Raw genomic sequence first — 12,135 nt, forward strand, 5'->3', positions numbered from 1 at the left:
GAGGAGATCACATCAATCCAGACACTGATTACACTAATTACAAAACCAATGGTTAAGTTGTATAGGATGTCATTTCTAGGACACAGGGTTGGTTTGACACTTCATGTTCATGTTATTAAAGGAAACACTTTGCTTTCGTCACCGTTTCTCACACGTTAAACACACACACACACACACAAACACACACACACACACACACAAACACACACACACACACACATGACCATCACGTTGTGTCAGCGGCAGAAACATCTCCTCTGTCTCTTCTTCACCAGCAGTCAGATGTCAGCTGCTGGCCGGAGGTCTGCTTTGACGAAGACAGATGAACCCCACAGTGGCAGCCGAGTGTGTGTGTGTGTCTGTCCGGTGTGTGTGTATGTCCGGTGTGTGTGTGCGTGTGTGTGTATGTCCGGTGTGTGTGTGTGTGTGTGTGTGTGTGTGTGTCCACTAAATGATGTGCTGTGTGATTTTTTCAGAGGGAAACAGACTGATGGGGAGCGTGATGGATTGAATTGAACTGTGTGTGTGTGTGCGTGTGTGTGTGTGTGTGTGTGTGTGTGTGCATGTATGTGTGTGTGTGTGTGTGTGTATGTGTGTGTGTGTGTGTGACTGTAGTGACAGATGGAGCGGGCGATGGCAGTGACCTTGTGTGACGATAGCCGTGAACACATCCTGATTTTCACACAAGCGACATCCTGACGTGCTCCTTCTGTCTGTCCTTCTTCCTTACATAAACACGCAGCCAGAGAGACGCGATGTCACACACATGGTGCGAAATGTCACCAGGAAAAGCTTCGCCCGGCGGGCAAACCCTCCGCCGAGTGTCACCCGTGACATTCACTCCAAATTATTTAGAAAATGTGTGAAAGAGTCGGGGAATAAATTCAACAACTGCATGTGAAACTCTATCTCGGGTTCTTGCCTTTTTTACGTCTCTTCTAGGATTTCTTTGACATGACTGAAGGAAAGGAGAGAGCGGGAATCCTGTCATGGTGTGTTGAGCGACCCGGAGGAGGGAACGAGGGAAGGAAGGAAGGACAGACAAAAAGAAGTAGGGAAGGAAGAAAGGGAGGAATGATAGCTGGAAGGAAGGACAGAAGGAAGGTAGGGAGGAAGGACAGATGGAAGGAAGGAAGGAACAAACAAAGGAAAAAAGGACAGTAGGGAGTAAGGACAGATGGAAGGAAGGAAGGAATGAAGAAAGGAAAAAGGGAAGGTAAGGAGGAAGGACAGATGGAAGGAAGGAAGGAACAAAGAAAGTAAAAAAGGAAGGGAGGGAGGAAGGACAGGTGGAAGGAAGGACAGATGTAAGGAAGGAAGGAATGAAGAAAGGAAAAAGGGAAGGCAGGGAGGAAGGACAGATGGAAGGAAGGGAGGAAGGACAGGTGGAAGGAAGGAAGGAAAAAAGGAAGGTAGGGAGGAAGGACAGAAGGAAGGTAGGGAGGAAGGATAGAAGGAAGAGTGTGGAAGAGTTGGGGAATAAATTCAACAACTGCATGTGAAACTCTATCTCGGTTTCTTGCCTTTTTACGTCTCTTCTAGGATTTCTTTGACATGACTGAAGGAATGGAGAGAGCGGGAATCCTATCATGGTGTGTTGAGCGACCCGGAGGAGGGAACAAGGGAAGGAAGGAAGGAAGGAAAGGAAGAAAAGACAGACAAAAAGAAGGAGGGAAGGATAGCTGGAAGGAAGGACAGAAGGAAGGTAGGGAGGAAGGACAGATGGAAGGAAGGAAGAAACCAAAGAAAGGAAAAAAGGAAGGGAGGGCAGAAGGACAGATGTAAGGGAGGAAGGAATTAAGAAAGGAAAAAGGGAAGGTAGGGAGTAAGGACAGATGGAAGGAAGGGAGGAAGGACAGGTGGAAGGAAGGAAGGAAGGAAAAAAGGAAGGTAGGGAGGAAGGACAGAAGGAAGAGTGTGGAAGAGTCGGGGAATAAATTCAACAACTGCATGTGAAACTCTATCTCTGGTTCTTTGCCTTTTTACGTCTCTTCTAGGATTTCTTTGACATGACTGAAGGAAAGGAGAGAGCGGGAATCCTGTCATGGTGTGTTGAGCGACCCGGAGGAGGGAACGAGGGAAGGAAGGAAGGAAGGAAAGGAGAGAGCGGGAATCCTGTCATGGTGTGTTGAGCGACCCGGAGGACAGCGGCCGTGACGTAAAAAAAGGTTTTAGAGCCTGACAAACATGTCATCTTTGAAGAATGGTCTATTGTTGAACACTGTGTCTGTATGCTGTGGATGGATTTTAAAATATTCAATATTCTGTTTGAAATCTAAAATTCACAGTCAGGCGGTGTACGCTCATCCATAAAACTCACGGCATGATCTACTGCCTCAGTAAACTCTGTCCAGAGTGACTACATGTTTACTTTATAGTGCTCGATATTTACTGTCCAGCAGTTTATATGTGAGTCTGGATGCTGCGTCTGTTTATCTCATGCAGGTTCATCTACGTTAGAGGTGTCAAACTCATTCTCATTCAAGGGCCACATACAGACCAATCTGATCTCATGTGGGCTGGATCATTAAAAAGATGGAAGGAAAGAAGGAAGGAAGGAAGGAAATAAGAAGGGAAGGAAGGGCAGAAGGAAGAAAGGAAGGAAATAAGAAGGGAAGGAAGGACAGAAGGAAGAAAGGGAGGAAGGAAGGAAGGAAGGACACATGGAAGGACAGATGGAAGGAAGGAAGGAAGGACAGATGGAAGGAATGTAGGAAGGAAAAATGGAAGGAAGGAGGGACAGATGGAAGGAAGGAAGGAAAGAAGGAAGGACAGATGGAAGGAAGGTAAGGACAGACATAAGGAAGGAAAAGAACACAGGAAGGAAAGTGGGCCAGATTGCTCCGCTCTGCGGGCCGGTTCTGGCCCATGGGCCGCATGTTTGACACATAGCATAGCGCTACAGCTAGAGGAGCCGTCTACGGGGGAGGAGAAGGGACAAAAAGGCTTGTAACATTAAAATGCCATTAAAAAAATTAACGCATTATGGATTGCATTAATCTAATCGCGATTAACGCGTTAACGCTGACAGCCCTAGCATCCATTATTTCAAACCCTGTCCAAAACTTTTCTCTCCAAAGCCCCGAAATCACACCAATCTATTGTATTTAAGTCCCAACAGATGGTCAAACATTTCAGTCCATTTTTGACCCAATCTAAGTCACATTTAGATCTAACAGCATGTCATAATGACTGTCCAACCACCATGAACCACAATCCCAACCCTCTCTCTACGAATCAGTGCAAAAACTAAAACTCCTCACTGAACCTACAGATGTGGACAAATGTGTTAGTAACCTCATAGCTCAATGAAACAATGCTTCATTCCTCCTGAAAACTGATCAAGTTAAAATCAATTGTCTCATATACACACCTGTATGTCTTTGGTATGTTATAGAGTAAAGCAAAGCAAGTGTGAAAAAAGATCAATTTCTGCTTATTCTACAAAGATATTCTAAAATGGCCTGGACAGATTTGCAGATTTACACTCAGAAAATATTCTAAATAACTGGATTATAGCGATATTTCAACTACCTGTTTTATTTATTTAGTGTCACACATATCTTCAGTCTTATAATCAGTCATTCAGCCTGTTTTAAAGGAGAGAAGTCGTCACTCTGTGGTTTGGTATCATCATGAACATGGACCAGAGAAAGTAAAGGAAAGAAAATTATAGGCAAGCACAGACAGATAGATATTTTATTCATCCCTTTGGAGAAATGCAGGTATCCAGTAGCTCATACAGACACATGCATACATAAATAAATAAGAATATACATAAAAAGACCTTGAAGTTAAAAATGAAAGTAAGAGCAGCAGTTTAAAAAGCAAACCTAAAAACTCAACCAACCCACGCTATGCTCCTTATTTCTCCTCAGCAGGAATCAGCAGAGACACATCACTGCTGTCTCTGTCTCATGAATCCCCACAGACTTCCTTTTCAAGAGAGACATCTGTAAAACTGTTGTCAGGAAACCTCAAACTACAAATAAGGTTAATTAAGAGCCTGGGTAGTAAATGTTTCCTTATGTTTGGTTGTTTGCTTTCTCTGAGTGTTTCTGTCAGGTCACAGAGACTGGCGGACACGAATGCAGGCAGGCAGACAGAATCAGTTCTCAATATATATATTTATTCAGTCCAAGGGTCCAAAATCCAGAACAGCAGAGGTCTCAACACAGGAGATGAAGACTCGGGAGCACAGGCAGACACAGGAAGATTCTCACTCATGAAACACACGACTGGGACGCTGCTCAGGGAAACAAGACATTCTGGCACTGACACACAGGGAAGCACTGGTTATATACACACAGGAGGGAAGGGATAACGAGACACAGGTGAAACACATAAAGGCGGGGACAGGTAATCACACAGGGAACAGGAAGTGAGCACAGAGACTAGACTGTCAAAATAAAACAGGAAACAGACACACGACAGACCCTGACAGTTTCTGCTACTGTTCTCTATCCTTTCAATGGTATGTTTGCAACAAGCACACCTAAATATTACTGTGGTCACTGACATGTAGGCTGAGGTCAAAGGTCATGTGATGCCTGCCAACGACTGTTATTGTAGAGGCAGATATGTGTGCACCGTGGTGAAATGTGAGAACAACAAGAGAGGTGAAAGGTCAACAGTTGCACCAGTTGGGGATGTCGGAACAATCCCTTTTAAGGAGTTTTACCATATCGATATCCCCAAAAAGGAGATCAATGTTAGGTTTCCAGGAAATCTGATGTCGGCTGAACTTGTCGGGTTACGTTGACCTGACACTAAACAAGTAACGCCCACACGCAACACAGTAGTATAAAGTGTTGGCTGTTCTGCTGTTGTCATTGTTTCTTTGGTGTCTGCAGTGTTTGCTGTATCATCAATAAAGGCCCATTTATGCTCAACATTAAATACAAGCCTCCTGTCCGTGCTCTGTGTTCATTTCGTCCGTATTTCTGCACTTTTATTTTCAAAATAAAAGCACCAGTTCTATCGTTATGGTTTTCTTAATAATAAAGGGCAATGGGTGTTTTATTTTGTGAAAATGACAGGAAGTACGTTACTCGCTACGGCTAACTTGAGCGACTCCGAATTCTCAGGAACAAAACTTTAAACAGGTGTTTTATTGTGAAAATGACAGGAAGTGACTGTAAACAGGTGTTATTTGGACAAATTAACGTCACATTGTGGATCTAAAGGGCTACTTTACTTTCTTCCTAAAAAGGTTAGAAATGTGGATAAAGTGGTTTATTTACAGAGTTAGAGCTAAAATGAAATCAGCTTCAGCCTGATGATTTCAGCTCGGGTAGGAACCAAATGCATTGTGGGTAATGGTGTAGTTTACTACAGTGTAAACAGTCTGCTTACTATCTGGTCCTGAAGTATGGAAGTATGTAGTATGTAGTATAGAAGTATGTAGTATAGAAGTATGTAGTATAGTAGTATATAGTATGTAGTATAGTAGTATGTAGTATGTAGTATAGAAGTATGTAGTATGTAGTATAGAAGTATGTAGTATGTAGTATAGAAGTATGTAGTATGTAGTATAGTAGTATGTAGTATAGTAGTATATAGTATGTAGTATAGAAGTATGTAGTATGTAGTATAGTAGTATGTAGTATGTATTATAGAAGTATGTAGTATGTAGTATAAAAGTATGTAGTATGTAGTATAGAAGTATGTAGTATAGTAGTATGTAGTATGTAGTATAGAAGTATGTAGTATGTAGTATAGAAGTATGTAGTATAGAAGTATGTAGTATGTAGTATAAAAGTATGTAGTATAGAAGTATGTAGTATAGAAGTGTGTAGTAAAGAAGTATGTAGTATAGAAGTATATAGTATGTAGTATAGAAGTATATAGTATGTAGTATAGAAGTATGTAGTATAGAAGTATGAAGTATGTAGTATAGAAGTATATAGTATGTAGTATAGAAGTGTGTAGTATGTAGTATAGAAGTATGAAGTATGTAGTATAGAAGTATGTAGTATGTAGTATAGAAGTATATAGTATGTAGTACAGAAGTATAAAGTATGTATTATGGGGTTTCAAACACAGCCCTGGTTTTTATTTGCAGCTTCCTGACATGTCGACCTGTCTGATGGATTTAAAGTAAAACTCTGGTAGATGTTCTGGTTTCTACCAACTAAACCCATCAGCTGCCCACACACATTTTTGACTTGAGGGAGAAAAAATACAGCTTTTCTGATTCTTCCACATATTTTATTGTGTTACACTGAAAGCAGAAAACAAAAGAAGATCAAATAAAGCAAAGCGAGGAGCTCTGCAGATGTCAGTCTCAGTGAGGGTGATATGCGATATCTTTTGAGGTGTTATGAATTGTCGTATAATGAAACTTCGGGAAGATGGACCGCTGAGCTGGAGGCCAATAACGCACCACTGATGGAGCGAGGTGAGCCGACACCAGAGAGCAGCAGCAGCCCTGTGGGCGCCGCAGCCCTCCACAACTGCACCGGAGTTATAGCAGCAATAATAAGTAACCCTGTAGGTTTGTGATTAATCAGTGTGATAGCGTGGCGATGGTGCAGTTAAATCACCGGGGGGTTGAAGGGGTGGGGGTGGTGATGGGGGGGGGGGGGGGGGGGGGGGCGGTGAATGATCAGCAGCTGACAGGATGTTTCTCTGCTGCTGCTGCTGTGTGTCTGACAGCTGATAAAAGTCAAACAGTCCTCAGGATGTTGGTGAAGGTGCAGGAAGGAGACACACACTCTGCCTCAAAGCCCTTCTCACTTTACTACTGCCTCTGTCTTATGAATTATGACCCTATTTTCATGTCTAGTTACAAGCTTCTCAGCTCTGTAACCACTGACTCTGTATTATATATGATGTGTTATTGTGTCTGCAGCTTTGTATTTAGTTTATTATTCTGCTGTTATGTTTTAATATCACAATCACATTAATACAGGACATCAAACGGTCACTTTTATGTTTAATATTGTACATTTCCCCAATAAACAAATTAGTGCTGCTACTAAAAAGTATTTTTCAATTTTAACAACTCAAATAAAACCTCAGAATACTGATTTTATATGAGAGTCACGTGTAATGTTCAGGAACCTACATGTTAGAAGTAAATCAAATAACAGTTTTAATTAGAAACACACTCACTTCTTCCAACTTCTTCCTTCAGGTTATGAATCTACGGAGCAGAAACTGTAGATTCAAACTTCAGTAAACTCAGTTAATTAGAAGTGTTGGCAGATCTTTGGCATCATATTTTAAACTGTTTACTCAGCTGAAGGATTTCTGGAGAAAATAAAGAAAGTTTAAAGTTAGTTTGTTAAAATCTCTATAAAGTTTAGTTCTGATGTCATTTGCATCAAATATGATACAGTGGGTAGTTTTGGTAATATTTCTACAAATCCCTAAATCATCATTGTTGTGATGTTTTTAAATTCATACACTAGTTTTTGGGGTATGAAATTAAGAGAATCTATAGCTACGTAGTTTTAAATCTGTTGTTGGTACTCGGTGCAAACATCAGACAGGCAGCAAAGTAAGAAGTGAAAATTAAATTAGCATAAAAACATTCAGTCATATCTCTGAACACACACGATACACACATTTTTAGATTCAGTCTGTGCATCAAATAAGTGTTCATAAATTTGCAGCACACACTACTACTACTACAGTCTACAGTTAGCCAGTTAGCTGAGTTAGCACTACTACTACTACAGTCTACAGTTAGCCAGTTAGCTTAGTTAGTCGTCCAGCTAGCCGCCCAGCTAGCAGCTAAGCTGGTAGCCGAGTTAGCAGCAGAAAGCTCTCAGACGTAGCGTCCATGTTTCTGGTAGAGGTGGTGACTTTGATTGACAGGTGACACTTGGTAGGGGGCGGGGCTTCAGCGTTTGGCAGCAGAGAAAGAGGCTGATTTTTACACAACTTTGAAGCCTAATTTCATATATTTGGCGATTTTTTTAATCATTCAAATTTGGCAGGGTGGTTAACAACACACTTTTCTGTGGTATGTCAAACTCAGAACACATATTTATTTTACACAGACTTTAATTTTTTGGTCATGGATGTTTCAGAGCTCTAGTAAAACTTCGAAGACTCAACGCCATCATTGACGTCATGTGTGGGAGAACAGTCAGGGTCAGAGACAGGAAGCTCCACCTGAGATAAAACTCAGATTGGTTTAAAAGGATACAAGTCATAGATTATCATTCGGAGCCTGAGTTTACTATTTACATTAAGACCTTCTATTCATATGGTGAGAACCCCTAAATCCGTCTCATTCCCACATCTAAAGTAGTCTCCCAGACAACAGAACATACACAATTAACATGTTATTTTAGCACTGTTTAAATTCTTACTTTGTTTTTATTGAAAACACATGTTGAAAAGTTTCTACTGGCCAAGCTGAAGGTTTTTTCTGCTCTTTCATGTTTTATGTAAAGCACTTTGAATTGCCTTGTGATTGAAACGTGAGAGACAATCCCACTAACCTTGCCTTGTGAATACCTGTGTGGGTGGACGGCTCATTCACATGAGTTTAGTCAGGTATTGGCAGGTGTGAAGCAGCTGCACTCAGGGAGCAACGAGGTCGATGGAAATGTCTCGATTCTGTTGTTTTTTTTCTCAGAGACGGAGTCGGATCTCTGCTGAGTGACAGAAGAAAAAAAAAGGAGCGTGATGGCAAGAATAAGCAAAAGGAGCTAGAAAGAGACTCACATCAGGTGTTGTGACAGTGGAGATGAAGGCTGAAGAGGAGAGTGGCAGCCTTCTCTCACACTGTCAGGATGTGAGTCCGGTGATCCAGGTCTGAAACAGGGACAGGAACATCGAGCCTTCACTTCAAATCCCGACACACTAACTGTTCAGTATATAAAATCACCACAGGGAGGAATCTGTACACCTGAGACGTGCAAATCCCTCGTAGGATTCATTTTATTCCCATGTGTCGGAAAGATTTAGCAGCTCTTGAGTCATTTTTGGCAATGTCTCTCTTCTGTGTTACTTTCCAACTTTAGAGAAGTCAACTTTTCATGCTGTCAGGCGCGCTGCCACAACGATCGGTGCAGAGAACAACATCAGCTGTTTGTAACATATTGTGAAAGACTCTGAAATCAATCCATATTGAGCTCAGCAAACAGGAGCTGCAGATAAAGAAGGATGAAAAATAAAAAAAAAACGGCTTGGGTTGATCAGTTGGCTCGAGACGTAAAAAAACAGGTGAATGCAAGAGAAGACAACAAATGGCAGGTTTAAGCCTGAGCAGCCGGGAAGTTCCACCCACCAGGATCTGTTTGTGTTTGAAGCCCTGCAGGATGATAAAGGCTGAGCTGGCTCTGAGCCTCACTGTAAGCAGGGATGATGCAGACTGAGCTGATGGACCTAACAAAGGCCGACAACAGGACTGACTCACCGCTGCAGAGAGTTTCCCACAGCGCTGCTTATCTGTGATGATGATTCCTGTTGTGGACAGCAGAGCGTCGGTATGCATGAAGCTGGATTTAGAGATGAAGTGACAGAATCGTGATGCTGACATGAACAACAGCACAACTAAGAGCAGCTGATATGACTGATAGAGTCCACCTGTTATATTGAAACATAACCCAGCAAATCCTGGAGAAGCTCCTCTGAATCAGAAATGCTGTGTCTCAAATCTCAAATCTCTTCTTCTGTTCTTACACTTCTTCATAGTCTGAGGTCATGAGTATGTTCAAACTGAGAAGTATGTAGCAGAAGGGGAGGGATCACCTTTCAAACAGGAAATGGCGGCGGAAGGCGTTGTAACTACGGTAACCATCGCTGTGTTATAAAAATATAAATGACAGCATACGTAAGCTCCACTTTACTGTTGTCACATATAAACCATCAGTAGGTTTATTGGGTTCATTTAACACGAGTGACACTCATCTAATTATTGGTGGTAAAATAAAGATTAAATTAAAGTAAGACTGCTTAAATAATCAGTGTGCCGTCATTTCTTATAAGTGTTGGTACTGTCCTTTTTGTTTTTGGTAATATGTCAAATCTTAAATAAATCATCCAAAACAATATTCACTCCTTTGTGTTTCTATAGTTCCTGTAAAGTTTTCACACTAACAGCTGAACAGAACTTCTCCTCTGAATGAGAGTTTATTTTATAAGCTTCATGCAGGTCATGATGTTCAGTACTGTACACATTAAATCACATAAAACCTGTTAATTATTCATCTTTACAGCTGATGGTTGGTGTATTGTTGAACTTTGGACTGAAACACACCCTGTGTTACTGTGAAGCTACACACAGACACACAGACTGAAAAACAGAGCGTCAGATTCACCTTCAGACCAAACTAACAACTTCCTCTGAGTGAGTACAGCTACAGGAGAGAAAAGTGGAAAACTAGAACTCTGCTGCTTCAACCTGCTGACTCTCCACACACTGAAGGTGAGTTTGACTAAAAGCTGGAGTCACACTGAAAGTAAATGTCAGTGAAGTTAGTAGAGGAGGGAGGGGAGCCATGACTGACTGTACTTTCTCTCTGCTGTGGTTTCAGCTTCACTCAGAGACTAAATGGCTTCCAGATCAGAGGAGGATCTCTGCTGTCCGGTCTGTCATGAGGTCTTTAGAGATCCTGTTATTCTGTCATGTAGCCACAGCTTCTGTAAAGACTGTCTGAAGAGCTGGTGGAGAGAGAAACCAACACATGAGTGTCCAGTTTGTAAGAGAAGATCTTCAAGGACTGAACCACCTTGTAATCTGGTGTTAAGGAACCTGTGTGAGTCCTTCTTACAGGACAGAGATCAGAGAGCTTCAGAGACTCTCTGCAGTCTGCACTCTGAGAAACTCAAACTCTTCTGTCTGGACCATCAGCAGCCAGTGTGTCTCGTCTGCAGAGATTCAGAAAAACACACCAAACACAGATTCAGACCCATCGATGAAGCTGCACCACAACACAAGAAGGAACTTGAGGAAACTCTGAAGCCCTTAAAGAAGAAGTTAAAGGTTTGTGAAGAAGTTAAAGTGAAGTTTGATCAAACAGCAAAACACATTAAGGTCCAGGCCCAACACACAGAGAGGCAGATTAAGGAGCAGTTTAAGAAGCTTCACCAGTTTCTAGAAGAGGAAGAGGAGGCCAGGATGGCTGCTCTGAGGGAGGAAGAGGAGCAGAAGAGTCAGATGATGAAAGAGAAGATGGAGGCTCTGAGCAGAGAGATAGCAGCTCTTTCACACACAGTCAGAGCCACAGAGGAGGAGCTGAGAGCTGAAGACGTCTCATTCCTGAACAACTACAAGGCTGCGGTGGAAAGAGTCCAGCGCTGCCCCCTGCTGGATGATCCACAGCTGCCCTCAGGAGCTCTGATAGACCAGGCCAAACACCTGGGCAACCTCGCCTTCAACATCTGGAACAACATGAAGGAGATGGTCTCCTACACTCCTGTCATTCTGGATCCAAACACTGCTGATCTACATGTCATCCTGTCTGAAGATCTGACCAGTGTGAGATCTGAAGGAGAGAAACAGCAGCTTCCTGATAATCCAGAGAGGTTTGATTATTATTATTATTACTCTGTCCTGGGCTCTGAGGGCTTTAACTCAGGGACTCACAGCTGGGATGTCGAGGTTGGAGACAGTAACTACTGGATGCTGGGTGTGTCATCAGAGTCTGTTCAGAGGAAGGGAGACATACAGTATGGATTATGGACGATAGAGTTAGATGATGATAAATACTCAGCATATTCACCACCAGCTTGCTACACTCTTCTCCCAGTGAAGAAGAAGCTCCAGAGGATCAGAGTGAATCTGGACTGGAACAGAGGAAATCTGTCGTTCTCTGATCCTGATACTAACACACACATACACACCTTCACACACACTTTCACTGACACACTGTTTCCATACATTAACACTACGGATAACCTCCCACTGAAGATTTCTCCACTGAAGGTCTCTGTGACAGTGAATCGATGATTACTATTGATGATGATTATTGATGATGAAGACTATTGACGATGATGATAATTATGATGATTATTATTAGGGCCCAAGCACTATACAGTGCGAAGGCCCTATTGTAATCGTACCGATTATTATTCTCGTTCTGTCAAAACGAACGCCTTTTTGACAGCCTAAACGTGCCCGAAAAGTCACCAAAATTTGCACGTACATCAGACCCGGCGAAAAATTTGATATTT

The 12,135-nt window shown here is 42.1% G+C and overlaps 1 protein-coding gene and 1 long non-coding RNA gene across 2 annotated transcripts in view; both read left to right on the plus strand.

Annotated features, from left to right (window-relative positions):
- Window positions 1-12,135, plus strand: part of LOC128355691 (uncharacterized) — a 162,938-nt gene that overhangs the window by 95,640 nt on the left and 55,163 nt on the right. The window lies entirely within an intron of this gene.
- LOC128355681 (nuclear factor 7, ovary-like) lies at window positions 10,505-11,911 on the plus strand. Its single transcript, XM_053316007.1, has one exon. The coding sequence runs from the start codon at window positions 10,514-10,516 to the stop codon at window positions 11,909-11,911; it is 1,398 nt and encodes a 465-aa protein (XP_053171982.1). The 5' UTR covers window positions 10,505-10,513.

The sequence above is a fragment of the Scomber japonicus genome, chromosome 3 (genome assembly GCF_027409825.1).
Source record: "Scomber japonicus isolate fScoJap1 chromosome 3, fScoJap1.pri, whole genome shotgun sequence".
Lineage (NCBI taxonomy): Eukaryota > Metazoa > Chordata > Actinopteri > Scombriformes > Scombridae > Scomber > Scomber japonicus.

Excerpts from the sequence above, each read along its gene's own strand:
- LOC128355681 (XM_053316007.1), top strand. The coding sequence starts at position 10,514 with ATGGCTTCCAGATCAGAGGAGGATCTCTGCTGTCCGGTCTGTCATGAG.